We start from the raw sequence: 26,818 nt of genomic DNA on the forward strand, positions 1-26,818 counted from the left end.
TATGCTCTTCTCTCTATCCTTTTTAACTGCAATGATGAGCCTGCACAACCACTGTTTCACCCACCCTACTGATGTGACAATAAAGATTGATTCTGATTCTGATTCTACTGTATACATAATACATATATTGTATAATTTGACAATATATCATATACAATATATCAATACATCATTTGATTTATACAATAATTAGGAGTGCATAATCATAACAATGGCAAACTGTAGTAGTGAGTGGCTGATCTCAGCATTGCTGTCTGTATCACTTTCACACAAACTTCCTGATTGATTAGATCAGTCACAGGGCTGGGGAACCACAACCACTCCTAATGAAGTGTTTTCTTATAATCCCATGAAGCCGCTGTTTAACCTTGCTAGTGGCTGCTTTGGTTGAAGAAGAAGATGATACAGTGGTGCCTTTGAGTGTCTGTATGTCATCCTCGGATGCTCTTATTCCAGTTTTGGATTCAGCATCATCTTTAGACAGCCCCGGTCTTGCTGTTGACTGTTGGGACAGGTTATCTTTGATGTTGATGGCTGCTTTTCTTGTCACTGGGGTTTTGTTGTAAAAGCGAGGATTGTCCTTGTTCTTGTTTGAGCGCCGTAGCCGCTCTGCTTGGCCGAGCAGTGTTTCCTCACTGGCCATTTGAGGGCTCTGGCTCAATGTGACAAAGCCATATGGGGTGGTGACTTTGGCCATGTGTGGCAGGGAGAGGGCAGCTCTGCTGTCCGGATCCAAGCAGTGCTGGGCCTCTGTGTAGGGGCATGGGAAGGAATGGTCTCTGTAAAGGCGAGACCGCTGCGTTGAGGGGTCAGAGATGCTCCGCTGAGCTCTGCGATCTAGGAGAGATGAGTTCAAAGCTGAGCTGGCAGGTGATGACGATGATGATGATAGCCCAGGGCAAGATAATGCAGAGGTAGTCGAGTTAATCCCTGAACTCCCTAGCTGTTCATTCTCTGCATTATCCTCTACTCTCTTGGTATAGTGATTTGGTATAGTGAACTGTGGAATGCTGTCCGGCGTCAGAATATTTGGGAAAATGGTGTCCCGACTACTTTGAGACTCTGATCCGAGAGAACTCCCAAAAGACCTTGCGCTATTAGCTGCCCATAACAGTGCACGGATCCCTGTGCAACTGTGCCTGCGTGCTGTTGAGAAATCATCTGAACGGATGGTTTTGGTGCTGTTACAAATGAATCCAGTGCTGAATGTTCGTGTGACTGCCCTGTTGATGTCCATTCTGTTTTCCTCTCTCTGTACATCTGGGTTAGATTAGACTTGTCATACAAGTGAAAAACACAGGCCTTTTTATATCTCTTTAGTGTCCCTAACCCCTCCTTTTCTGCCCCACAGTACACAGAGACATGCGTACATGTGACGGGGCCAAATGGGCCGGAAGTGCTTACAAATTTGGGCTCCTGTGAAGTACGTAGTATAATTAGGGCTTCTCTCTTGAGCCTCTTCATATGCTAACGAGCAGAGAGATGTGCTGGGTCCCTGCGCCTCTCAGTTATCCTGGTAGTTGCGTCACTCTTTTGATTTAGCTGGGCTTTTCTGCTTTGTTTAAACCTCCAGGACAATATAGAAAATGTACTAACATGCCCAAAGATAGTGTATCATTTATAACCCTCTGCTTCAACTTTCTCTCCTGTGCTTCTGTCTCCCTCTTAAATTTCCCTCTCAATAAAGAAGAAACTCTCCTAAATAAAATGGAATGGCTCCTTCTCTGGTATAGCAAATCCTGATTTGTTAGTTGAAGTCAGAGTGTATACCCTCAGAGTTAAATAAACACTCAGTTTATTGTGCAGAAAACACTTTATTTATGACTCTGAAAAACAGTGTGTGGAGGACAAGCCCTTTTATAAAGTCTGATTTATACTTTGTTTTGCATGGTGTCTCTCACCAAAACATTGTCGATCTTCTGTACAAGCTCACTAAGCGTCAGCAAGACATCTGTGCACAACTACAAGTATAAAACAGCTGTAAATGTGTCCGTTCATCGTCAATGGCAAAACTTGAGACGGACGGGGACAAGCTTTAGCAGATATTTGACCGGAATTCTCTTACCGTGGTCAATGGCAAATCTTGAGACGTGTGGGGACAAAAGCTGTATATAGAAGGGGCTAGCGCCCCTTAAAAATCAGACCTGTCTGAAGTGAGTGGTGCAACAGCTCCCTGTTGGTACCCTAAACATACATAGGGACACAGGGACACAGGGACGGACAAAGCTGGGCATTGGAGTGGCTGCACTCTATGGTTGCACCACTCAAAAAGCATAGTCAGGGACCACATGCAATACCTCCATGGACCACCAGTGGTCCACGGACCAGATGTTGAAAACCCCTGGTGTAGGACATTAGTTGGCTATTAAAGAAATAGCAGATATACAACCTCATATTGTGTCACTTTGTGCTATGAGCTTGTAGATCTTATATTTTTGAGGGTCTCTAGCCCCTCCTATGCTATAGTTTAGATTTTGTCCTAACACAAACATTAAATGCCATTGACAATGAATGGAGAATTTATGTCATATATAGGTGATCAAATCGGAGTCATATGTGGACGAGCAAATCGACGATATTTGTGTTAGTATTTGTTTTTAGTTCAATGTTTGTTTTAAAAACGCCATTGATAATGAAGGAAAGGAATTTATGTCATCTTGTCCCTAACACAAACATTAATGCCATTAACAATAAAGACAATTTAATGTTTGTTTTGTCACTGTTTGTTTTACATCACCTAATCAACATGAGTTAGACTTTAATGTATTAGCGCCCCTCTCTTCACACAGGTGTGATTTTTTAAATATGAGATTCACATGTTTTTTTGAGTGGTGTAAACCACTCCTACAACTGGCTTTTGTGTGCATAAAAAAATGACCATGGTTGCTATGTTCAAAATAATTTCTGACGTAATTAAATCACACCCGGGTGAACTGGATGACCGTAGCAACCGTGGTCATTTTCTCTGCGCAAAAACAGCCAGTTGTGAAATCACATCCGGGTGTGATACATACATTTATCAAAAATGATAGCTTTTTTTACTTAACATATTTTGTGTGATTTCATTACGTCAGACATTACGTCAGACCACAGCTGATCATGCTATATAAAACCTTACACCACTCAGTTCACACGGGTGTGATTTTTTAATTATATTTTCTTTTTGATATAAAATAATTTTTTTAAGCATGATGGTTGAAACATAACGTGTGTTAAATAATGAATTCATGACAACTATATAATACATTATGTTTAATAATTTATTGATATTTATTTTCATATTTTTGTTTTATCACACGGGTGTGATATTTGACATAGGCTACATTTTTGGGGGTCCTTAATGAAAAGGTTATAGGACCACTGATATAGCAGGCAGCATATCGTTTTTTTTCCTTCTTAATAATGGAATAAGCAAGTCTTTAAAACAAGAGCTGTTCATCAAGGCATATTAGCTAACCTATTTCTGCAGAATCTAAAGTAACTATAACTACTGGTAAGTATCTACTTGAGTACGGTAGGCCTACTTAAATAAATGTGGTTTTTGGTTTTGGCAAGCTGTAGCTTGACTCGGACTCCACTACATTTCTAGGAAGGGATTCTTGGGACCAAAATGTTAAAGCCCCATTTTTTTAGTGTGAAAATAGTGGATATATACAAGCTCTTGATTGTACATCTGCTATTTCTGAAGAATTCTGAAAATGTATTGTAGCGTACTGCAGTGCTTAGCCCAATACTACCTGTTGTGATATTAGCCCATGCACAGTACATCTTAGTCTATGTACTTGAACTTGAGATACAGTGTACTTGATATGTATTGTGTACTGCCGGTACTGTAGCATTCTTTATAGATAGGCTACGAGAGACATCTAGGCGACAGCAAGGTCAGCCTTGCTGCAGTAGGCACGTTCTTCTGTCTCATATCTTATTGTTACGTCATTATGATCCAGCACTATATATGTTTCATGTTTGTGTAATAAACTTTGTGAACCTTAGCGTGATACTGTCTCGTGTCTCGTTAATTTGTTCTCCCGGGTACCCGCCGGCCGCCGCCGTAGTCGCCGTACCAAAGTAATACTTCAACAGGATTGTCACACACCACCCAGCCTGCACACACTACCTGTCTGTCAACCCAGACTAGTTTACTTAGCCTGTAGTGTTAATTGGCAGAGCTCGTTTATTGGCCAGCACCGATCACGTGTTTGCTTCCAAAGTGTTCTTATTAGCTCCACGGCCACCTGTAGGTTACACATCACTCACTGCGCCGTCTTCAGCTGTGTGCGTCTCATCCATTCCGACCAGTACCAGCTCCCTCACTGCAGCAGCATGGCCTCATCTGAGAGCAGCAGTCACACCATCGTCGAGGACCAGGTCGAAGTTGAACATGTTGAGGTATTGTTTGTTGTTCGTACTACTAGGCATGTACATATTAAGTTTACTTTCAATAGCGGTTGCTTGCTCCAACTCCAAGCCACAACAAGCTAGCCTAGCTCATCAGGACCTCACGTGCGGTGTTGGCTAAACTGGCAGGCTAGCCGCTAGCCATGCACAACGTTTGCTCGCTAAAGCCTGTTGGTGAATTTACATGTGAGCGTTGATCTGCCACTTTGTTTTTACCCTGTTAACTTAAGGACTACATACCGAACATTTTGGTGTGTCTATGGCTGCTTCACAACCACGCATATGTGGTTCTTTTGTGGCCTCGGTTTAACCGGCCTCTGTTTCTTCTGCAGGAGGAAGATGTTGCTGAAGATGTTGCTGTCGAAGTTAACTACGGTGTTTTTTATCGCCTCTCACTGTACTGGCCTTTCAGTTTCATGGTGAGTTTATTGCCTTAACAAATTTAATTGTGCCCCCCCCACCCCCCAAAAAAACGACAACAAAAGTTAACAGTTATTATATTACACAACAGGTGCGTGGTATTCGCGGGGTGTGGCGGCTGTTCGGATTCTCTCCTAGACACACGCACACTCCAGGACGCCACAGCCTCCCCGGCCGCAAGCGTCTGAACCCCTTCACCCGCGTGCTGCTGTCCATTCTGCCCCGCCGTATACAGAGCGCCCTGGGATACCCGGTGTCCACCAGCATCGGCTGCTCCCTTTCTCCAGGTATGGGTCACTGGATGATGTATCAAGCTGTTCCATCAGTTTTTAATTCGTAATCTAATATAGGACGATATTGGGCCTGCTGTGTGTAGTTATCAGCTTGAGCTTGTGCAATAATTAGCAAAATTTCAAAAGAATCCTGGTTTGAGGTCCTGTGATTTTCCCCAAATCGTCTAAACTCTTGTGATAACAGACATCACTTCACTCTTGGTTGTATAGTGAAGCATGTCTAAAACTAAAAGCCCCTACATTGTGGGGCAGCTTATGCATTTATTGAGTTAAGTTTCCCCCAGGAAACCTTGGTCTAGACTAGGTGGCATTAAAGCCAAACTGCCTTATGTCTTATAGTAATTTTCAATGAGTTTTGAGTGAGCCAGCGGTCCTGTCATGCACATCCATACCAAGTTGAATAACTTTTTCTTTGCAGGGGTTCCATAAGCTTAAAGCTGCTATAAGCAATATGTCAACATTTTAATGACTTTCTTTTTTTTTGGGTATTCAGCCAGCCATGAGTAATGCACACAAATAATTTAGTCTAACACATCTAGGGTCCACAATCTGCATTCAAAGATGTTCCTAGAAGCTTTGTCATTGGTTGCAAAAACCCGGTCGAAATGACTAACCAATCAGGAAGTAGACAGGCAAAACGACCAATGACAAAGCTTCTAGGAAAATCTTTGAATGCAGATTGTGGCCCCTAGATGTGTCACAGACTAAATATTTTGTAGTTTTAAAATTTGGACATATTATTGCTATAACAGCTTTAACTTGAATCAAGCTATTAAACACCTTGAGCATGAAGGGATTGCACATACAGGGCATGTGGGAGGCAGGTGGCCTCTTTTTTGCGATGTTTATCTTGCATGCTCGTGTAGATAAAATGATGACCGTTTAGCACTAATGCATGCTCTCCTTGAGGGTGTGATGGGTTGTCACTTATGATGAATGACTTATGGTACATTTTCTGAGATGTTTAGTCAGTCTCAGCTTTGGCACACATGCTCTTGGTATATTGAAGTGGCTCAATGGGCTGAAAATGAATCTACTGGTTTCAGAAATTGGAGTGTCTCCTACCAAACCTTATGGCAAGGGCAATAAGAGGAAGCAGGATGACTTGGAGGATGAAGAGGAGGACGATGACCGTGAGGAACTCCACACATGGGTGGAGTTCCTCTCTCAGAAGCCTCTGGCTGACGAAGTAGGGACGGAGGAAGACCCCAACTATGAGGTTGGTGCTTAACCTTTTCAGACCGAGGCCAATTCTACAAAGGCCTTCTAGATCAGTAGTTTGAATACTTCAAGACTTTTAAATAAATACAAAAAACAAGCTTATGTGGTGACTGGCCAACAAAATTCTAAAATTACTAATTTGTTAGTTTGAAGGGTTAATTTTATTTTTCTTGCCGATAAAACTATGCATTTCTTCTCCGTCTACTTCCTAGCCATCCACCATAGAGACAGAGTCCGAGGAGTACGACACGAAAAACACCACTGGCAACACCACTGACAGTGACATTGAGGCTAGTCAAGTAAACGGCTTGCTTGAAGACCTCAAAACGGTAAGCCATGGCATGGTAAAACGATTGGGGCTTACAAATGCATTTACTTCAAATGACATGGATTTCTTTGTATTTTACAGGAGGTCAGGCCCATCCAATGAAACTATGTCTTGTTACAGTTGTGCTTCTGCCATGTCTTATATTGATGTAACTTAGTATTTTTCAATAAAAATAAAGTTTTCTACCTTTCTTTTGCCTTGCTATGTACTTCCTTGCCACTAGATGGCTGTAACAGCCAGTTCAGTGCTATACTGTCAGCAATGATATTAATGACCCATTAGACATAAGATTTATCCATCTACTATTTTAATGTGTTGCAGTCATGATGCTATGCAATTTACTGATAGCCCAAGCATGTTGGCTACTCGTTTCTAGGTTGTTTCCATTACACAAGACTAGAAATGGTGTAGACTTAACCTTCCAGGTGACCCTGGTCTCAGTCACTCTAGCACATGAATGGGCTAGACATTGATGCTGAAATGACATGGTACATCACATGTGCAATTCCAGCTGTAAATTCATCAGCTTTTGGCAGGCACTACCTCAAAAGGGGGCATGCACCCACACAATTGTCCTACACAGTACTAGTCTAGTTGCAACAGTGCAGTGGAATAGTGCAGCCTGAGATGAGGTGTCAAGCTTTACTGAGATTACTGATGTGAATTTAATTATGTTTGCAAGTAAATACTAAATTTAATATGGTACAGGCTATAGACTAACTTTCACAAACTTCCTTTTCATCTGATAAGCGATGGAGAGACTGGGTTGCCCCAATAAGCCTTCTATACTGATGGTTGATCAGATTTCTCCATCATAACCATTAAGAATAACGGGCTCTATAGAGGCTGTGAGAATCGTACCTGGAAGTTATACGGGAACACCTGGGGCAAAAGAATATGGCCTTGACAGCCCATACATCTAAACTCGTCAACATTGCAGCTGTACGGAAAGCTTGAATTATCCTTTTCTATCTGCAAAGTTTGTTCCATAAAAATATTCACTTTATGAGCCTTCTGTCATGTGCTGTTTTTTTTTTAAGTGTTTGGAAGTGCTCGTTTTCAATAAAGCCTCCTGTATTATGTGCAATTTAGAGATTGGTATTTCCATGCTGCTCAATGTTTTGCCACTGTCTAGATGAGGGTGGCGTGTGCATACTCTACTGCAGTCAACTAGTGGAGGAATTTCTGCCAACGCAAATGCTTGTTACTATCGTATCTGAACCAAAATTTGGTGCAGAATAAGTGTCACAGCAGGTTCATAAGTCAGTGAAATGACCAAACATCTAAGCAGCTAACAGCTTTACTATAGGATACAATAGGGATGTGTCAGCAAATTAATCGTTCTCTAAGTCAAGATCAAAATTGTATTAAAAGATTTCGCCTTTTTAGCAGTAACTACTGTACATTTGAGGGTATAACAGTTGTAATCGATTAATCGTTATTAATAGAATACGCTAGTGAAAAAAGGAGATCAGCCATCCAACAATTTCTTGCTCCAGAAATGAAAAGAACACACATGGCATTTCTAAAATTAAGCAATCACAGTCACTGCTAAACGTCACATTTCAAGCTGTTAGATGAGTAGACGAGTAGATTCTTATCATGAGAGTACTGATGGGGGAGATCAGACATTTTTAGCTCAATGTTTTTATTTCAACATGTTTGAAAAATGAATGAGAGAGCAATGAATATATTGTAATCATTTTAATGCAATGCAGTCATTCATACTATGCTGATAAACATGTTTACGAATTTGACTCCGTTAGTTTCAATGCATCATTCATATTTTACTAGGTTTACCAATGGATAAGCTGTGTAAGTGTATATCATTGAAGGTCGTCATTTTTTGACACACATTTTTCAGCAGTGTCATTACCATGGATGTGAATCCTGAGAAGTAGTTTATGTTATGACCATATGTTGTGTGGCATGTGAGAAAAACAACGTGGATTGATTAATTGAAATCCTTTAATTGCTGTTGTCTGTTTCACACTGCTCTTCCAGGTGGTGTGTTGGAAGTGTTCACAGCTTTGGACACAATGAGCTGAAGAAGGCGTTTAACTATGCTACTCTGTCCTGACGGCTAAAAACAAGGACAAACAGGAGGGCGTCGATGGCAAGGAGAAGCAGTCACTGGAGGTACTGGTACACTCTCTTGTCAGAAACTCTAACTTTATTTACACTGTGAAGCTGTTGTACAGAAACTCCCAGCAGTCTCCAGTGGATCTATTGCACAGCCTCTGTAACATACCACTGCAGATGCCAGTGAAGTGTATAAAATGTTGATTTGGTTGACACTACTGTAGGTTTTACTTGCAGTATGCAGCACTTGCATATATAATCGGTATAGATTTTGTGATCCCCCTTCAGTGGATTAACACATTTGTCTGACTTTTGCATAGGGAACCACATTTCTTTATTGGCTTATTTGGCTTCAGGTTCAGGCTTCATGTGTTGTTCAGGTCCATATGTATCAAATGAGCAGGTGGGCAAACAACCAAAGCCTGTCATGAAATGGTGTTTTTTATAATCACCCCAGTGCACTGTACATGATGTAAGTGAGATGTTTGTTTCCACCTCCCACTCATCTAGATTTTCTCCCCAATCTTTCAGTGCCTTCTCCTATTTTTCCAACTACTATGTGTCCCTCTCCTTGGCCACCAGCTATGTCCACTCGAGTGGAACTGCATCCACAGTCAGATTTCTCTGGCTTGGGCAGGCGGGATGGGCAGCCAAGTGATGGCTTCCTGGGGCCTGCCTTTTGTGACAGCCTGAGGTCACATTCTCACCTAATACTTCGGTAGACTCGAATGCGAATGGGCGGAGAATTTGGATTCTTGCATATTTAATTTGCTGCGGTTTGCCTTCACACTGTCTGTGTCAGGCGCAGCAAGGAAACGTAGCAAAGAATTTTATCAATGTGTTCAGAAAGCCGATGTTAAAAAATATACTTAAAAAATATCCCACAGTCCCATTGATCCGATCACAATTATTATGCATATGCATACAGTTTATAGATCATGCTGAGCTAAACATGTGTTTTAATTTTGAAGTATTTATATTTAAACAAGATGAAGAAAGTCTCCACTCGGATCCCCACACAGTGACAGCCCTCCATGTTTACGCACGACAGACAGACAGGAATATTCTGTACACTGCAGTGTTTTTTATGTGTTTCCTTAAGCAATAGATTAATGTGCTCGTCCTCATATTTCGATGAGGGCTTAATTCGGTCTCCTTATTTGACCACATCACATGATAACGGGACATCTTTGCACTGCGTAAAATTAATATCCCTTCTCCGCCTCCAACTGTGCAGCTCCTTATCCGCCACATGATAGTTTGCTTCATTTCCTTTATTTGCTACGGATTGCATTCCCACCTGCACCGAATCGAAATCAAGTGCGATTGGAAGCGAAGCGAAACCCACGTTTTTGGGCGGAGTAGAATGCGGTTCTTTGCTGCGCATTAGGATTCGAATGAGCCTTCACACCTGCCAAACGAAGCGAACTTTCGGACAATGCGCAGCAGGATTCGTTTTAATCGCAGTAAAGCTTTCTGGTGTGAATGTCACCTTAATGTCTGGGTCTTGTTGTTAGACAACCTTCCTTCTTTGGTAATAAAGCAAAGATTGAATTGTGTAATTTATAGAAGGAAGCACCTAAGCAACATTTGGTCACTTTGAACTTCATCCTTGCTGAGTGCAATAAGTTTCATGGCAATCCACCCTTTAGACTTTGAGATATCATGTGTGCAAGTAGAAGCTTTGACCTAGAGGAAATGCCACTGGCTGAACAATATCAGTACTACAGGTAATTGTCTTGGATCCATGAAGGTCGGTGCAACCATTTCGTGCACACTGCTGTTAAGCCAACTCCCTGAATATGTTTCCAATCTGTCAATGACTGTTGTTTACTATTTATGTGAATGCATTATCACATACCTACCGTCCCTCCACAGTACAATATGAAGGATTGCCTATGTTGTGACATGCATGCATCGATGTGACCTGCAACACAGATAGACAGAGGGACAGGCAGCAACACTGCATATGTTCAGAGAGAGATTCATAACTGATGCAATCTCAACAAAAGCAACATTTAAGTGAAGGTGAACTACAGCTGCAAGGTCTTCTTTTAGCCAGAAGGATTGCCAGCAGCCCAGCACATGGTTTTAACGTTGTAACATAATGGTATAACACTGAAGAAGGCTTTGTTCTGAAATGAAATTGTTCTGTAATCCCTGTGCCCATGCCAACTAAATAAGTGTCTGAAGGACATTTCCGTGAGTGCTGGTAATCCCTCTGACTGAAAAACAATCAATACAAGCTACACATTCTCCGATAACTCATCTAGTCTTTGCCTGGTGGAAAAGTCAAGAAAACAATCTGCATTTTCCTCATTCCGACAGCAGCACACGACACACACACACACACACACACACACACACACACACACACACACACACACACACACACACACACACACACACACACGTGTGTTGCCCACTTGGAACTGCTGTGTGGAAATGTGTCGTATTCTAGGCGAATGAACACAAAAAGGCAGGAGATACCGACAAGTCCATATATGAAAGCAATACTAGTACAGAGCACTAGCAAGTAGCAATATATGTTAGTGCTGCTAACAACATGTAGCACATTTGTTGCTGTGTTATTGTTGTACATTATTAAACCACAGGGCAGCCTACCGGTATTTAATCTATTATTTTTATAACCCTGTTTGGATGTGCTGATGTGAATACCCCATTGGGAATCAAAGTAGATAATCACATCAGTCATAGAAGCCTGACTGATGTATTCTATGGAAGCGTGTTGCGCAGCGGAAATAGCCTATCTACAGTACAAACTCCCAGAGAGCCTCTCAGAGGCTATTTTTTATTTTATTTCAATATCCGAGTATTTGAACCTTTGAAGTGGTCAAACTAGCAACATGTTCAGAAGCATCTTGCTTAATAGTCTTGGATATTTCACATAAAAGCAAAGATTAAGGCTCAATCTGTTATTTCTTCACCTGGTTGGCATATTATGTAGAACAGCAGGAACAATATAAATATAACTAAAACATCATTTTACACATTGTGTAATTGTTTAGGAAATGGTGCTATTGTGATGGGGCTCCTTTCACACTGTTTCACAAATTGCACATTAGGACTTTGTCATGCAAAACCTTTCAGTTGTGAGATTTTATTTTGCTTTAAATTTAATCATAATTGCCATACTGTACCTCAAGACGGCTATAAAATACAGTTTTCATGAGAGATTATATTAAACATAGCAAGTAATTAAGTTATCTTTTATTAAAAATCACACCTGTGTGAAGTGAGGGGCGCGCTTACCATTATATACTATATCATCTCATGATCAACTGAATTTATGTGATTGGTTAGCATGACGTATGACGTATACAATTTCCCTTCATTGTCAATGGAATTTAATGTTTGTTGCCACAACTTTACGCCACACCTGTGTGAAGTGAGGGGCGCTCTTATCATCATACGTCATCATACATCATCTCATTCTGGCATCATCTCATTCACAAGGCAGAGCACATATACTGTATAACGTGGCGTAGGTTATTGCATGTGCCTGAATGCCTAATGTTCCATTATAAAAAAACGCCCAATCAAATAATTATGATTATGTCAACAGTAGCCAAACTACTTCTGCTTGGTTGGTTATTCAGAATTATAGGGTAAAAAAAAAGGAAAAAAAGTAAATCGCTCTGTCCCTCCAGTTATACCATTATGAAGCAAGATTACTGTGACTGCAACAGAGGTCTGTGGACAGTGCTGGTCCATCATTTGTTCAGTAAAGTATCACCTTAACTCATTAAAAACCGGGAAAGCATCTGTGTCATTTTATATTTTAGCTATACAGGTATATACAGTAGCAACATACTGTAGGTTTTTCAGACAACACTTAGGAATTACAACAGTGGTTCTCAAAAATAGCAGATGTACAAGCTTGCAGCGCGGCACAAAGTGACGTTCAACACAAGTCTTATCTTCTTGGGGTCCCTGGCACAAAGCATTTTCGTCCGTGGCCAAATATATCAATTTGGGGGTTCTTGACACGAAAAAGTTGAGTACTACTGATTTAGAAGGCATTTGTAGAATCGGCCTCAGGTCTTATTGGTATCTCCAGACAGGTGATTAGAGAGCCAAGGCATACCTTGACTCAGAAAGCTGCAGGAAATAAAATAAAGATTCTGCTTTGAATTCAGCAGTGAGCACAGAAATACATTCATTCCTACTCTCTGTCTCTGACAGGCCATTATGAGTTGCAGTGGTTATTGCTATGTTAACAGACATGTAGGTGGGACTGTGGGACATTCCCGCTAAGCAAATGCTGGGGAAAGAAGCTGATACCCAGTGCTGTTGTGTGCTGTTGCAAAATTGCATACATGTACTGCCTTTTGTGGAATGGTGGGGAGAGGAGGTTCAGCACCCTGGACAGTGCCAGAGAAGACTGTACTGTGGCTAGGCTAGGCATGGTGTCTGTGGAAAGGGAGAGAACGTGCATACTGCACACCATTGCCACCTACTGGTGGCTTTAAAATATTTTGAATCACTTGAATCCTGAAATTTTCATTTTGTGGCAGTTTAAACACATACAAGCTATAAATAAGGTATAATAATATCTGGCAGCACCATGACAGTTTAGATTAAATACAATTAAACAGGTTGGAATCATATAAATCTTGAGTTAAAGCGAAAACGTAAAAATGGCAAAATACTACAGGTATATTTCCTGCTCCTAATTCTACCTCTGGTGCTCCCTGCCCACATCAGCCTCTGTACTCAGCTTAACAAGAGCACTTGTAGGTCTGCTGTTTCCGTTGTGTGACACCTACGCGCAGCTACGTATAAACCAGGCAATCCTCTCTGAATTTCATGCCTGTACATACAGGCATGTACCTCTGCTACCTGTTATATGTTCTGCTTTGTCTACCTCTGATGTTCTACAATGGACAATAGGTTTGTGTCAATGGATGATGTCATTGATCATTGACGATAGCCATTGATGACGGCCGAGATAATTGCGATTGTTTACACACTTCTGCGCTACCTACGGAACCCGCCTATCGGCTCGTTCCTGCAGCAACGCAGGCGTGTCATAAAGCACACCTGCTTTATTACCCTCTAACACGACCAGGCGAGGTCGCATGCACGTATCCGCGTGGGTGACAGCAGACTGCTGGGCGAGCGCTGGCGCTTTGGCATGGACATATAAATGTCCATGCCAATGCCCAATGGAATGAATTATGTACTGGCCATTATGTGGAGCATGTCTTGAGTGTACAGGGTTTGATGAGGTCAGATCAACATATGGAATGTCAGAACAGGTCAGCTACATATATGGAAATCTAAGGGTGGCAGCGGGGGCAGTGTCTTGAGTGTACAGGGTTTGATGAGGGCCCAGGTAGGGCCGGGCCTTAATTTTCAGGCCTGTTGAAAACTCAACAGGCCTGGTTTTCGCCGGCTGCCGGGCACGGCTGCACTAATAACTTTGGGGCAGGTCCGTCTAGAGTTTAAATGGACAGGTGACGAGGTCAGTCAAAAGGGAGACATTGAAGAGGAAGGATGGATGGGGAAGGATCAACATATGGAATGTCAGAACAGGTCATCTCCATATATGGAGATCTAAGGGTTTGAGGTGAGATGTAGAGTTGCTGGCCAATATTGATGACATCAGGGATCTCCATATATGGGCTTAATATTGATGACATCACATGATGTCATTAGGCATGACCATATATATTTGGGCCAATGTTTCAGCTCAATGTGACGTCCACTGAGTTGTAGCTTAAAACTAAAGTACTTGTAACACTTGGCGATTGCAGGAAGGATGGGGCTAGCACCGTTCAGACCGTGGCATGATTTCTTCCATGGATCGAGCAGTTTCGCCAAACCAGACTTTGGGGATCTAACTAAATGGAACAACAGAGTGATCAGCAATCTGCTTTATTATCAGACCAATTATTTTGTTGTGGCCATCGTGGTTTTCCTCATCGTTGGATTCCTCAACCCTCTGGGCATGTTTCTGGGAGGATCTGTGATGACCCTGGTCTTAATGGCTCCTGTGTGGGCCATAATTAAGACAAACCCAACTCTGTTCATCATCGGGGTGATGGGAACCAGCTACTTTTGGTTCTCCTTGTGTGGTGTGGTCCTGATCTTCATCTTCGGACTCGCCTTATCTCTGTTGTTGATCCTGGTTCATGCCTCTCTGAGACTGTGCAAGAACAGACTGGAGAACAACATGGACGGTGTGGGGCTGATGAGGTCCCCCATGGGCATCATCCTGGACATGCTGGACCAGCAGGAGGAGAAGATGAACAAGATCCAGGATTTCATAGAGAGCTAGACGTAGGAGGATGTGGTGGGGAGGAGTCAGGGTCAACGGCTAGATGCAGTATGGTTTGCTTTTACTGTAACATCATCCAGTGTCTATTTCTATCGTATTATTGTTTGTATTCATCATCCAAATCTGATTAATACAGAATTTATACTGAATGTAAATTGCGCTTTAAGACTTTTCTGTTTCGTTTAATGTATGTAGTCAGTGATAAATCAAAAATATATACATATAATGTATGCTTTGTACGACAAGTATCGAATGACATTCATACTGTCTGCAACTTGCTGACAATGGTGCCACAACATTTAAACAAGAAAGTGAATGTAGTCTGGTGCATTACCATGTCAACAGAGCTTACTTCATCTTCCCAACCAATCAGAGTATGTGACATTTTATGACCATAATAATTATAATCTTTATATAGCATAGCATCTTTCATAACATAAAAATGCAGCGCAACGTGCTTTACAGGGCAGAAAAGAGAAACAAAAATGTAAAATAGCGTTAAAACAAGCAAAAACAGAGTAACATTAAGACAATAAAACAATAGCAAAGAACATAAAACCGGCAGCAAATCAGGCAGAACAGTGAGTACATGAATAATGGTGCGTTCACACAGGCATAGGCGCGTTGTGAGTTGATTTGGAGCAGCTACATGCATCATTCCGTCTTTGCAAGTTGATTCCACAGAACTGAAGTATGCAAGAGATGTCAACTGTCACTATGCCAGCAAGAACGTCAGTGAGTACATGCATCATTCCGTCTTTCTCTTTGCAACGTCATGTCGTTGGTAGTCTGCATCGTTTCATCTGCCCCTGTGAACGCAACATAAGAACACTAAAAAAGATCAACTAAAAACAAGAAGGAAGAGGTGGGTCTTGAGCTGTGCTTTAAAGATGTCGACAGGGGGTGCCCATCTAAGCTGTAGCGGGAGTTGTGTATTGCTGTTTCCAGAGGCACGTGACACCCTTTGCGAAGGTCCTCCAAGACCCATTTCGTCATTTTTACGTCACTATCGCCGGGCAACACGTTCAACACTTGTCGCGCATAGCATAAATTGACCTTCACGAATGAGATGTTAGGACACACACCATCAGTTTGGGGGTTCTGTGTTCTCTAATAGTTTGGACAGGACATGGCGTCATTCATTACAGAAGTGCTGACTAGCTCTGGGAAACTAGAGAAAGAAGACCTATCCACTAAAATATCCAAATTGTCTCGTAAGGTGGTGGATACAAAGGAAGACATATGTGACATGATAAACAAGAGATATAGTGAATTCCTTCCTAGTCTACAAGGGGCTGAGGAGCTCATGGGGCAAGTCAATCATGTTTCCCAAGAAATTGATGTTCTTAAAGATTGCATCGAGACTGAGGTGCTGCAGAACATCCATGTGAACATGGCTGAGTATGAGAAGCTCAAGCAACAGTTGCAGAGAAACACTGTCATTATCACAATGCTGGGACATCTAAAAGAGTTCCACCAAGCAATGGAAGATTTTGGCAAAGCCCTATTGGAGAAGAACTATGTGAAAGCAGCGAAACAGTTAGAAAGGGCAAGTGGCAATGTGGATTCTCTGGAAGAGAAGAGTTGGAAGAGTTCAGAACTTCCCCTGCTGCGATCACTTAGCTCAGAGTTAAATGTCCAGAGAGAGAATTTCATCTACCAGATGGGGGAGGAGTGGAAGACATTAGCCATGTGGAAACTTCCATCCTCACAGGAGTCGATCGAAATTAAGTCCTTTGTGAGGACAGAGCTACATCTGACTTTGGGATGCAGTAAGGATGAAGAGCAGAGTCCTCCCGCTCTGCTCTGCTCTCTTGTTCAAGCTCTTGCAATCCAGGGAGTACTTCATCACAAGATGAAACGTTTCACTCAAATTCTGTTGAAGAACATGCTGAAGCCACTGATAATGTACCCCACCCTGTTGGTGATTGTAATGGAGCAACTGGGTGAAGGCACTATCTTGGCAGTACAAAGTTTAGAGGAAAGCTATATGGAGCACCCAAGTCCTTCGCAAGTCTACACTAAGCTCCTGATAGTGCTCAGAACACTGCACTCACACCTGCTAAATGTATCAGTTGGTGAGAAGAAGCTGTCAGGAATCTTGGGTGATCTGATCTGGGAGGAAGTGTCCCACTGCATCATCCACAAGTGTCTCCTTTACTCCATCCCTACCAACAGCAGCCAGCTGGAAAAATACAATACGGTGATCAAGGAGACGGAGGAGTTTGAGAAGTCTCTTAGAGAGATGCAGTACCTGCATGGTGAATCCACGGAACTGCTTAAGTATGCAAGAGATGTCAACTGTCACTATGCCAGCAAGAAGTGCAAGGACGTCATTGTGGCTGCACGTAAACTCATGATCTCCAACATGCACAACACTATCAGAATCACACCAGATTCAAAGCTGGCCCTTCCCAACCTACCAAATCCAGGTTCAGGCACCAGAAACAAGGAGAAGACCCCTCCCATGGATCAGATGAGCCTGGACAATGACAAGCAACTGGCAGTCCAAACCATGTGTCTGCCTGCCTGTTACATCAGCGAGTCTGTCCAGCAAATAATGGAGTTGGCCCTGACCACTCTGTGTGAAGCTGTGGAAAGCTCTCCATCTTGTGCCACACAACTCTTTATCACAGTGAGAAACATATTCCAGCTGTTCTACGACATTGTTCCAACATATCATGAAGAAAACTTCCTCAAGTTCCCCTACCTGGCAGCCATCCAGTACAACAACTGCATGTACCTAGCCCACCACTTGCTCACACTGGGCCATCAGTTCAGGCCCCATCTGCATCCTCTCAGTGAAGGTGTTGTCACCTTTGTCGACATGGTACCCAGTTTCCGGAAACTGGGTGCCCACTGCTTCCTAGCCCAGATCAATGTCCAAAAGGCTGAGATCCTAGAGAGACTATATACTGCTCGTAACTTCTCCAATGTGGATGACGAGGGCAATTACACAGCAGCCAGCAAGGCAGTCAGACAGGTTATTCATCAATTGAAACAACTGGGCACAGTGTGGCAAGATGTCCTGCCTCCCAGTATCTACTGTAAAGCTATAGGTAGTCTCCTCAACACTGCCATCTCAGAAGTCATCGCTAAAATTACAATGCTAGAGGATATTTCATCCGAAGATGGAAAGCACCTCCATACACTGTGTCAAACCATCATTGAGGAAGGTCCCCTGGTCTTCATACCACTGGCTGAGGAGATCAGGAACAAGAACTACCAGGAGAAAGTGCTCATTTATGTCAAGAAATGGATTAAATTCGGGGAGCTGGTTATCGTGCTGAGGGCCAGCCTCCAGGAGATTGTCAACAGGTGGGCAGAAGGCAAAGGGCCTTTAGCTTTGGAGTTCTCCAGTTCAGAGATGAAGAGCCTGATCCGAGCCTTGTTTCAGAACACAGAGAGACGAGCTGCTGCTCTAACCAAAATCAAATAGCCTAATGGCCTAAGTCTATGGACTATTAATGTCCCACGAAAAAACAAGACCCCACTCCTGATGTCATGTGGCAGCCAAGTCTATGGACTCTATTGTTTGCGTTAAGCAGTGATGTTATGTGGCAGCCACAGTGGGTGCCCCTCACTTTACTCAAGTGTGATTTTTCTTTACTCTCACACATCCTGTTTTTGAGGGGCGCTAAGCCCCTCAAAAAATAAAGTGAACTCTTGTCACATTTGCCATTGACACCGAAAGGAGAATTTACGTCATATGTGTCTGAATAAATCGTCTTTTTGTGGATAACACAAACATTAAATGCTATTGACAATGAAAGGAAAATGTACGTCATATGTAGACGAGCAAATCGGCTATTTTGTCCTAACACAAACATTAAATGCCATTGACATGGAGAATTTATGTCATATGTATGTGGACGAGTAAATCGGCTTTTCTAAACACAGTGCAACTGTTTTAATTCAGTTTGGGGCTTATATATATATATATATATATACACTGTATATATAAATTCAGTTGTTATCTTACATGATCATGATGAAAAGATGAGTTTTTTAAAAACGTATCATGGTTAAAAGATAATAACATAAGTTGACAAATTAATTCATGAAGAAGTATATTCAGTTTTTATTGAATTGTACGACGACAAGAGCGCCCCTCACTTCACACGGGTGTGATTTTTTCCTGTACAGTTGCTCCTCTATGGTAAATCACCATGTGCTATAGGTTAATGCTATGATCTGTATGAATTTACTTCAACATTTGCCATACGGTAAAACAACAGTTTGCTTTTTTTGTGGCTCTGTTCTCCAATGTTCTGTTCTCCAATGTCACAATACAATCTGGTAAAATGTGATGTTTGTTCCACCGTGTTGCTATGAAACAAGCTTTCCACTCTGGCAAATGACAAAGTCTAATTTAAATAGTATATTTTCCACGTAGCAAATCTCACTGAACACTGGGCCCTTATAATAACTAGCAATTTCCCAAGATCAAAGCTGCAACAGCTTCTATATACATTGTTAAAGGTGATATTGATGTTTTTATTTTCACAAATAATATTAATAAAATGCATAGATCTTTTAGAAATAATAATACAATATTTCCCTCCCAAATGATAATGATATTGAATTAATCTAATTAAAACAAAATCTGTTGCGACCAAAGGTTGCAGTTTACTATGAAAACCTGCAAAACCCGTCCATCCGTTGGTCATTCCTCCATATATGGTTGCCAATCCATCACGCCTCGTGACATCTCGTGACATCATGGAGACCCTATCTATCTATCTATCTATCTATCTATCTATCTATCTATCTATCTATCTATCTATCTATCTATCTATCTGGAATATTTTCGATGCACATCAGTGAGATTAAACGCCCTATTTTCGCCAGTGCCCCTTATCCCTAAACTTCTTTGCCTTGTTTGAGGGGCGCTAGCCCCTCCTATACACATGTTTAATGTTTGTCTTTAGTTCAAATGGAAAATTTACTTCATGTGTCATTTAGGTCATATTGTCTCTTTATTGTTAATGGCGTTTAATGTTTGTGTTTTCACTGTTTGTTTTACATCACCTAATCAACATGAGTTAGACTTTAATATATTAGCGCCCCTCACTTCACACAGGTGTGATTTTTATTATTTTTGAGGGGCGACAGTCCCTCTTATGTCCAGCTTTTGGTGTATGTAACCCAATTTTTGTTCCAACACAAACATTAAATGCCATTGACAATGAATGGACAATTTTCAGTGTTTGTGTAAACACAAACATTGCGTAACACAAACATTGATGATGAAGGTGAGGACGCAAATTGTGATTGGCGCAATGATGTATGATGATGTACGATGATAAGAGTGCCCCTCACTTCATACGGGTGTGGTTTTTACCAGCTGCTGTGTAAGCACAGCTGGTCAATGTTCTCTTGCCGGTGCTTTCACGCCCACTTTCTGTAGTAGAGACCTATGGTCCTGATTGGCTGCCTTGTCTCTAGGCAACCACACACTTCTCTAGCCGACCTCTAAGCCAATGGGAGACTGTGCACACACACACACACGCTCCGAGACTAAATGGCATGACACGGTGTGCGCGCACACACACACGTCAACTGAACAGATCCTGTTGTTTCCACACACAAATTTAGATAGACACAGATATTTACATTTCATAGCACAAGACGTGCGAACGCGGAAAGCGAATGCAGCTTGTAAAAATGTACTTTTTATTATTATTATTTTGTTTTTTATATAAGGCAGCAGCTGGTAATTATGACATCAAGTTGTTTTAATTTATTTTTACTTTTTTGAACAACATTTTTGAATAGTTCAAATAGCCAATCTACAAGCTCACAACATGTCGATGTAGATTGGCTCGGATCCTCTGAGCCATGAGCAGTGGCTGAGCATTGTGGAAGAGATATTTGTAATGGAGAATCTAACTCAATGCTTTGAGATTACAAGAGACTATTCATTGACAAATGGGACAAATGGACTGAATATAGAACCCAATAAGACATAATTAAAAAAAAAAATGGTCTTTTTATGCCTTTACTGATAGTGAAGTAAAGTTAGACGGGGAGAGGGAGATAGGGAGTGACACGCAGCAAAGGCTGTTGGGATCAGGACTCGAACCTGTGACCGGCTGGACAAATTTAAATGGACTATGACTATATGTTCACAGAGTTCTTTATGTGACCCCTGGCACTGCAACTGTAAATGGAAAATTTGCACAAAGATAGAAAAAAGAAAGAAACCAAGATTCGCCGATCACCAATTCATTTCTGGGGATCTTTCTAGGACGGTGATGACTTTTTTACTTCCATTTTTCAGGTGCATTTCATCTTCTAGTTACAGAGGCAGGTGTCACCGTATTGGAGCAGACTCAGCACACTGGAAGGAATTAAAAGCTGGCTATATTTTGTATGTACCTGTATGTGTGTGTGTGTGTCTGCAGGGAGAGAGTGAGAGCTCCATATTAAAGAGATTGATGCACTCCTGGGGTTCCATGGGCTGTGTGCCTTGGCGTTTGAAGGGTATACTTGGTTTGGGGAACAATAAAGAGCCTCACTCTGCCCAGTCTTTGTAGACAGCTTTCCTTTGCCTTTAAACTGTGAAGTGAAAACAGGAAGGGGCATAACGTTCCCAAAAGAACAAAGACTACCTGACTCATGCAGTAAATCCTTTGCTTTTGTTGTGGGCTTATTGTTCTGTAAGGGGGTGGGCATGCAGAGCGATTAGTTGAGGTAATCAACTTACATTCTGTGTGGTTATGTGACAGCAGTGGGTTTAGGATATTATGGGCTCCATCTTATGCCATGCTTTATCCGCAAGTAATAAACATGCGGCAGCACGAGTGAGGCTGTGTTGGAGCTACTGGACACAAAACAACCCGGCCAAATATAAATAGGCTATATTTCAAGGCAGCAACGTGTTGCTCTTCCATGGTCATGGGCCATAGTGTAAATCACTGGGCATTATGTTAAATGGATAATGGATCTCTTAAAGGCAATGGCAGGTGGCACAGTGATTGGTTTAATCATTGTAACGCCCAAACCACACCTATGCATAATGTAAGGGGTAATGGAGGTGTTTTAGGGACACGGCTCCATTTTCGTTTGAGCATTCTAAATTCACTATTTGGGGATTTAGGTGGTTAAGGGTTGTTCCCCCACTAAAGTTGGTGTTTTGGTTACCTGTATAAAGTTACCTGTTACATTATGCATAGGTGTGGTTTGGGTGTTACAATAATTAAACCAATCACCGTGCCACATGCCATTGCCTTTAAGAGATCCCTTATCCGTTGCCCGGTATGCCCAGTGCTATATTGCTTCATAGCCTTACGTCTATATCCCATGGAAGAGTGATGTGTAGCTGCCTTGAAGTCTCACTTGTGCTGCAAATTTTACGGGGCCACACCTCTCACACAATACAAATCCCCAAATGAAGGAAAAATGAGTTTTATAATGTGCCTACTACAATGTACAAACGAGTACTTCCACAGTTTAAGACAGATTCATAATTATTGTTCACAAATACTGTGACTGTCACTGCCATTTGGACATGGGCATATTGTTTAATGATCTTGAGTGAATGACAGCAGGTGTTGCCTGCTCCCTAGGTCTATTATCTGATGCATTACAATGTCACTCTGTAATGTCAACCTACAAAAGTCCTCACAACAAGCTCACTCTCTCTGCACCCTTGTTCATATGTCTTTTGTTCTGCCCTCTCGTCTGTGAGGTAAACATATGGCATATGCCTCAAATACATTCTGTCATACGGCGGTGTCGCAGGCCAAAAATAACTGATCTACAAGGCAGCATTTAAATTGGTTATTTGTTTTGCATGCGACACCATCGTACGACAATGTTTAAAGATGGCTTTACAAAGACAGAAAGGCAGGCAGACAGACTGACTCGTACACATACTGTACACATACAGTACACATAAACACACCCTAACACACCCTCTAGGCTAATGACCAGCTGTCCTAGTGGATTTCAACACCATCCATCATCTTGGAAGGAATAGCAGGCAGGAGGAATATGAAGTACACAGAGTGAGTATAGAGTTAAGGCTAATGTATTGAAATATTTTTCAGTTGAAATTATTATTACATTTTTTGTTGTTGAGCAACACAGTCATGTGCTGACCGATAAATCAAGCTGCATTACAGCCATGTAAAATGGGGTAGTGTGTGCGCTAAGTTATCGTGGTGTCCTGGTGGCGCTATAATAGGCCAATGTGAAAAGGGTGCCATTTCTTCTTATGCCTTTGATGGTAATTCGACATTCAAAGTCATGATTTGAGGCTTTTTGCAAAAATGTGTTTTGCAAAAGTCCACCGGCTGGTGGCGCTATAAACGGGCCAATGCTGCAAACTTTGAAAAGCAGTATTAGCCCATCGGGATGGAATATGAGAAATCAGACAGATCCGTGTTGATCACATGACTATAGAGATAGTGTGTACCAATTTGCATGATGTATGGACAAAATGTGTAAGAGTAATTTAAAGAAATGTGTTTTGCAAAACTCTGCCTCATGGTGGAAAATGTGGGGCATCCAGGGTGTGGCATCGATTGGGCCAATGGTGCCTGAGATTAGCTGTACACAGACGGATGGACACGCACGCACACGCACGCACACACACACACACACACACACACACACACACACACACAGATGGATGTGTGGAGAGTGCAAAACATACTCTCCCCCATGCATTGCCTGGGGAAGACTGCACAAATTCAGTTTAAAGGTTTAAAGAGAAATCCGTAATTTTGTTGTTATTGACATGCCAAAACTCATTTGGTTAGAAGTAAAATCACACCCGTGTGAAGTGAGTGGTGCAACTCCGTGTGGGTCCGCGGGGGGTCCCCGGAAGTTCCAGACCCACAGGAACGCGGCCAGGGTACCGGCCTGGTTCCAGCGGTCCAAAAGCGGTCGAGAAATGACCGTTACCGTGTGGGTGTCCCCGGGGGGTCCATGGAATATCCTGACCCCCAGGAACGCACCCAGGGGTTCCAGTGAGCTGCCCTGTGTCCGAAATGGTTTAGAAATGACAGAGTCCTGGGTTCGATTCCCACTGGGGACGCTGTGGGCGCTGGGGGCGTGTTCCCTCCTCCGCGCCATCAGTGCCCATACCCGAGGTGGGGTTGGCGAAAGGGCATTTCTGTGTGGAGTTTGCATGTTCTCCCCGTGTCCCCTAGGGTAGGTACCCTCACAAAAACATGCAGTAATCCTGGTCTCTAAACTACCTCCCCCTGGCCAGCTGGGGCGCCTGATGGAGGGGAAAGGAACTGGTCGGAATAACGTGTTCCTTCCACGCGCTACGTCCGGCCAGGGAAATTACCCACTGTCAGGTGAAAAGAAGCAGCTTGGACTCCTCATGCATGGAGGCATGAGGTCAGTCCGCTGCCCCCCCAGGTTGGCAGAGGAAGTGTAGCGCCCAGGATTACATTAGTTAATTGGCACTGGGTGAAAAAACTGGGTTGCAAAATCAAATTATTATTATCAAATTAAAAAAGTGTGGGGGTCCCCAGGAGGTCCCTCTACTGTACTGTACTGTCACTGTACTGTACTGTCACACCTGAAATCATCATACACAGTTATGTGTGTGTTAGGCTACACAACAGTGACACTTGGTGGTGAAAACCAACCAAATGCTATTATCATGCTTGGACACAGCCAGCCAGCCAGCCAGCCAGCCAGCCAGCCAGGGACACACATAGCTGTCTATAGGAGTGGGTGCACCACTCAAAAAGACAAGACAGAATTATGACAGAATATTAAGACAGAGTTGTAGATAATATGGCATAGATTTGGCAAGCCATCCATCTGATGACTCTAGTCATTTATTTTTTATTGCAGCAAGCTTGTCAAGCTGAGAAATGTGCCACCATTTTCTAACTGTGACATTTTCCTTGTGTCAGTGTCAAACTTAATAGGCCAGGGACCAATGTTGGACGAAGTACTACGATTTTACTCAAAAGTAAAAGTAGCAATATCACAATATAAAAATATTACAAAGTACAAAGCCTGTATTCAAAATGTTACTTGGGTAAAATTATAAAAGTATTAATTTAAGTACTCAAAGTTTTATTTATTTATTTTGTTTTGTCTACTCGACATTGTCAAACAGGCAGTGTTCTAACTTCTAGTGTCCCAGTTACTCAATGGAAGAGTAAGGAGACCATCTCCAAACACTGTAGATGTGCTAGTTGTACTGTACATACAGTACCCTACCATACACATTGGTTAAAATTGTTTTTATTTTAATAGGTCCCAGATTGTCGCTGTATTTTCCAACCACAGCCATATCCAGGACTACATAACTAACAGTGTCATGCCATGGAATTTAAATGCTGTGAAACTGAAATACCACACTAGTGGAATTCTTTGTGAACTAACAGGAATAGTTCCAAGAAGGGTTCATATTTTATTTTATTTTAGGACTCTAGGAACATGCAGGTGGTGGTGGATATAGAGCTGGAGCAGAGCAGGGCTCGTTAGTGTCATGGATATGCCACAGACGTTTCAGAAAAGCAGAAAGAAGTTGCACAGTATAGTGTCTTGCAGTTTTTAGACCCTCGACAGCTTGCAAGTCATTAATCTTAATTAGGACATTATGCACAAAGGACTGTGTTACTGTATATTCTAGGTTATGTATGATTCAAAATCCTCTCTTTCTCATGTGTCATACGGTACCATGGCCACTGAAAAATGATAGTCATACTGTGTAATGACTATGTGTGCAACCACATATTGCACACATACAAATCTCAGGAAAGTGTTCTAAATCTTCTAAACATCATTGACAATGTTTTTGAGTGGTACAACCACTCCTATAGACAGCTATGTGTGTCCCTGGGCCTGTCCCTGGCTGGGTCCCTGGGTCTGTCCGAGCATTATAGCGTTTGTTCACCACCAAGTGTCACTGTTGCACAGCCACACACACACACACACACACACACACACACACACACACACAGACACACACAAAGGCCAGGGATGAGGGCTTGTACAGTACGTACAGCACAAGTACAATACAGCACCACTCACTTAGACTGGTCTGAGTTCAGAGTAAAAGCGGCCATGTCTTTCCGGCACCCCAGGGCTCCTATTTGAAGGAATCCCGGGAATGATTGTGTTAAGTAAGGGATAATCAATGAAAAACCTTGTTCTTATCAAAACATACAACAATACAGAGGCCTATACCTTGTCTTGCCTCCGTAGAGTGCATCAATTTTCATTAACCGCACAGCTCATAATTGATTGTGTGTATGCATTTGAGCAATATTTTTCTAATCCGATCCAATGTGTCAGGATAACAGTGGTTTTCTAATCTGAAATTGAGTACAAGAAGCATGCAGTCAAGACAGGTAGATAATGGCAACAACAGCAAGAATAAAATCATTGCAGACACAATAAAACCCTCCATGAATAATGGCTTTGACTGCCATAGTGTATTTGTACAGCAATGCAACTAAGACTGCGTGTTCTTAAAGGGCCACTTCACCCCTTTTTCAACCAGATCTTATTTTAATGATGTTTGGGAGACAATAAACACTTTCCTGGGGTTTTTATGTGGGTAATAACTAATATGTGTTTTTAGATATTTTAGTATTTCAAAGTGTCAATGATGTTATGGACACTGGTCTCACTGTAATGCTTTGGTGCACTGCTCCTCCTTGTGGATAGGGGGAGGGCTGTCTTAAAACAAGTCCAGGAAGTTACCCACATAAAAACCCCCAGGAAAGTGTTTCTTGTCTCCCAAACATCATTCAAATTAGATCTAGTTGCAAAAGGGGTGAAGTGGCC

At 42.1% G+C, this 26,818-nt stretch overlaps 4 protein-coding genes across 5 annotated transcripts in view; all 4 read left to right on the forward strand.

Moving 5' to 3' along the window:
- Nucleotides 1–762: 762 nt before the first annotated feature.
- On the forward strand, nucleotides 763–6,850 carry org (oogenesis-related gene; the record flags this gene model as incomplete). Its single annotated transcript, XM_079505405.1, has 7 exons — nucleotides 763–914; nucleotides 4,242–4,389; nucleotides 4,731–4,817; nucleotides 4,910–5,105; nucleotides 6,158–6,330; nucleotides 6,545–6,661; nucleotides 6,742–6,850. 7 exons carry the CDS (start codon nucleotides 763–765, stop codon nucleotides 6,760–6,762), a joined length of 894 nt encoding a protein of 297 aa, XP_079361531.1. The 3' UTR covers nucleotides 6,763–6,850.
- Nucleotides 6,851–8,674: 1,824 nt separating this feature from the next.
- The window catches only part of lingo3a (leucine rich repeat and Ig domain containing 3a), a 104,272-nt gene continuing 86,128 nt past the window's right edge, over nucleotides 8,675–26,818 (forward strand). The window contains exon 1 of one of the 2 annotated variants that reach the window (XM_079505180.1): nucleotides 8,675–8,799. In XM_079505180.1, the coding sequence (XP_079361306.1) occupies nucleotides 8,774–8,799 (26 nt within the window). In that variant the 5' untranslated portion in view covers nucleotides 8,675–8,773. The remainder of the gene's footprint in view (nucleotides 8,800–26,818) is intronic. The other variant, XM_079505181.1, reaches the window with a different exon arrangement.
- Nucleotides 12,424–15,046, forward strand: LOC306927255 (PRA1 family protein 3-like; the record flags this gene model as incomplete). The annotated part of the gene is made up of 2 exons (XM_079506965.1): nucleotides 12,424–12,454; nucleotides 14,523–15,046. The coding sequence occupies 2 exons, from the start codon at nucleotides 12,424–12,426 to the stop codon at nucleotides 15,044–15,046; spliced, it is 555 nt and encodes a 184-aa protein (XP_079363091.1).
- Nucleotides 16,176–18,485, forward strand: LOC306926570 (centromere/kinetochore protein zw10 homolog; the record flags this gene model as incomplete). The annotated part of the gene is made up of 1 exon (XM_079505924.1): nucleotides 16,176–18,485. One exon carries the CDS (start codon nucleotides 16,176–16,178, stop codon nucleotides 18,483–18,485), a length of 2,310 nt encoding a protein of 769 aa, XP_079362050.1.

Source organism: Electrona antarctica, assembly GCF_951216825.1.
Source record: "Electrona antarctica genome assembly, chromosome: 7".
Lineage (NCBI taxonomy): Eukaryota > Metazoa > Chordata > Actinopteri > Myctophiformes > Myctophidae > Electrona > Electrona antarctica.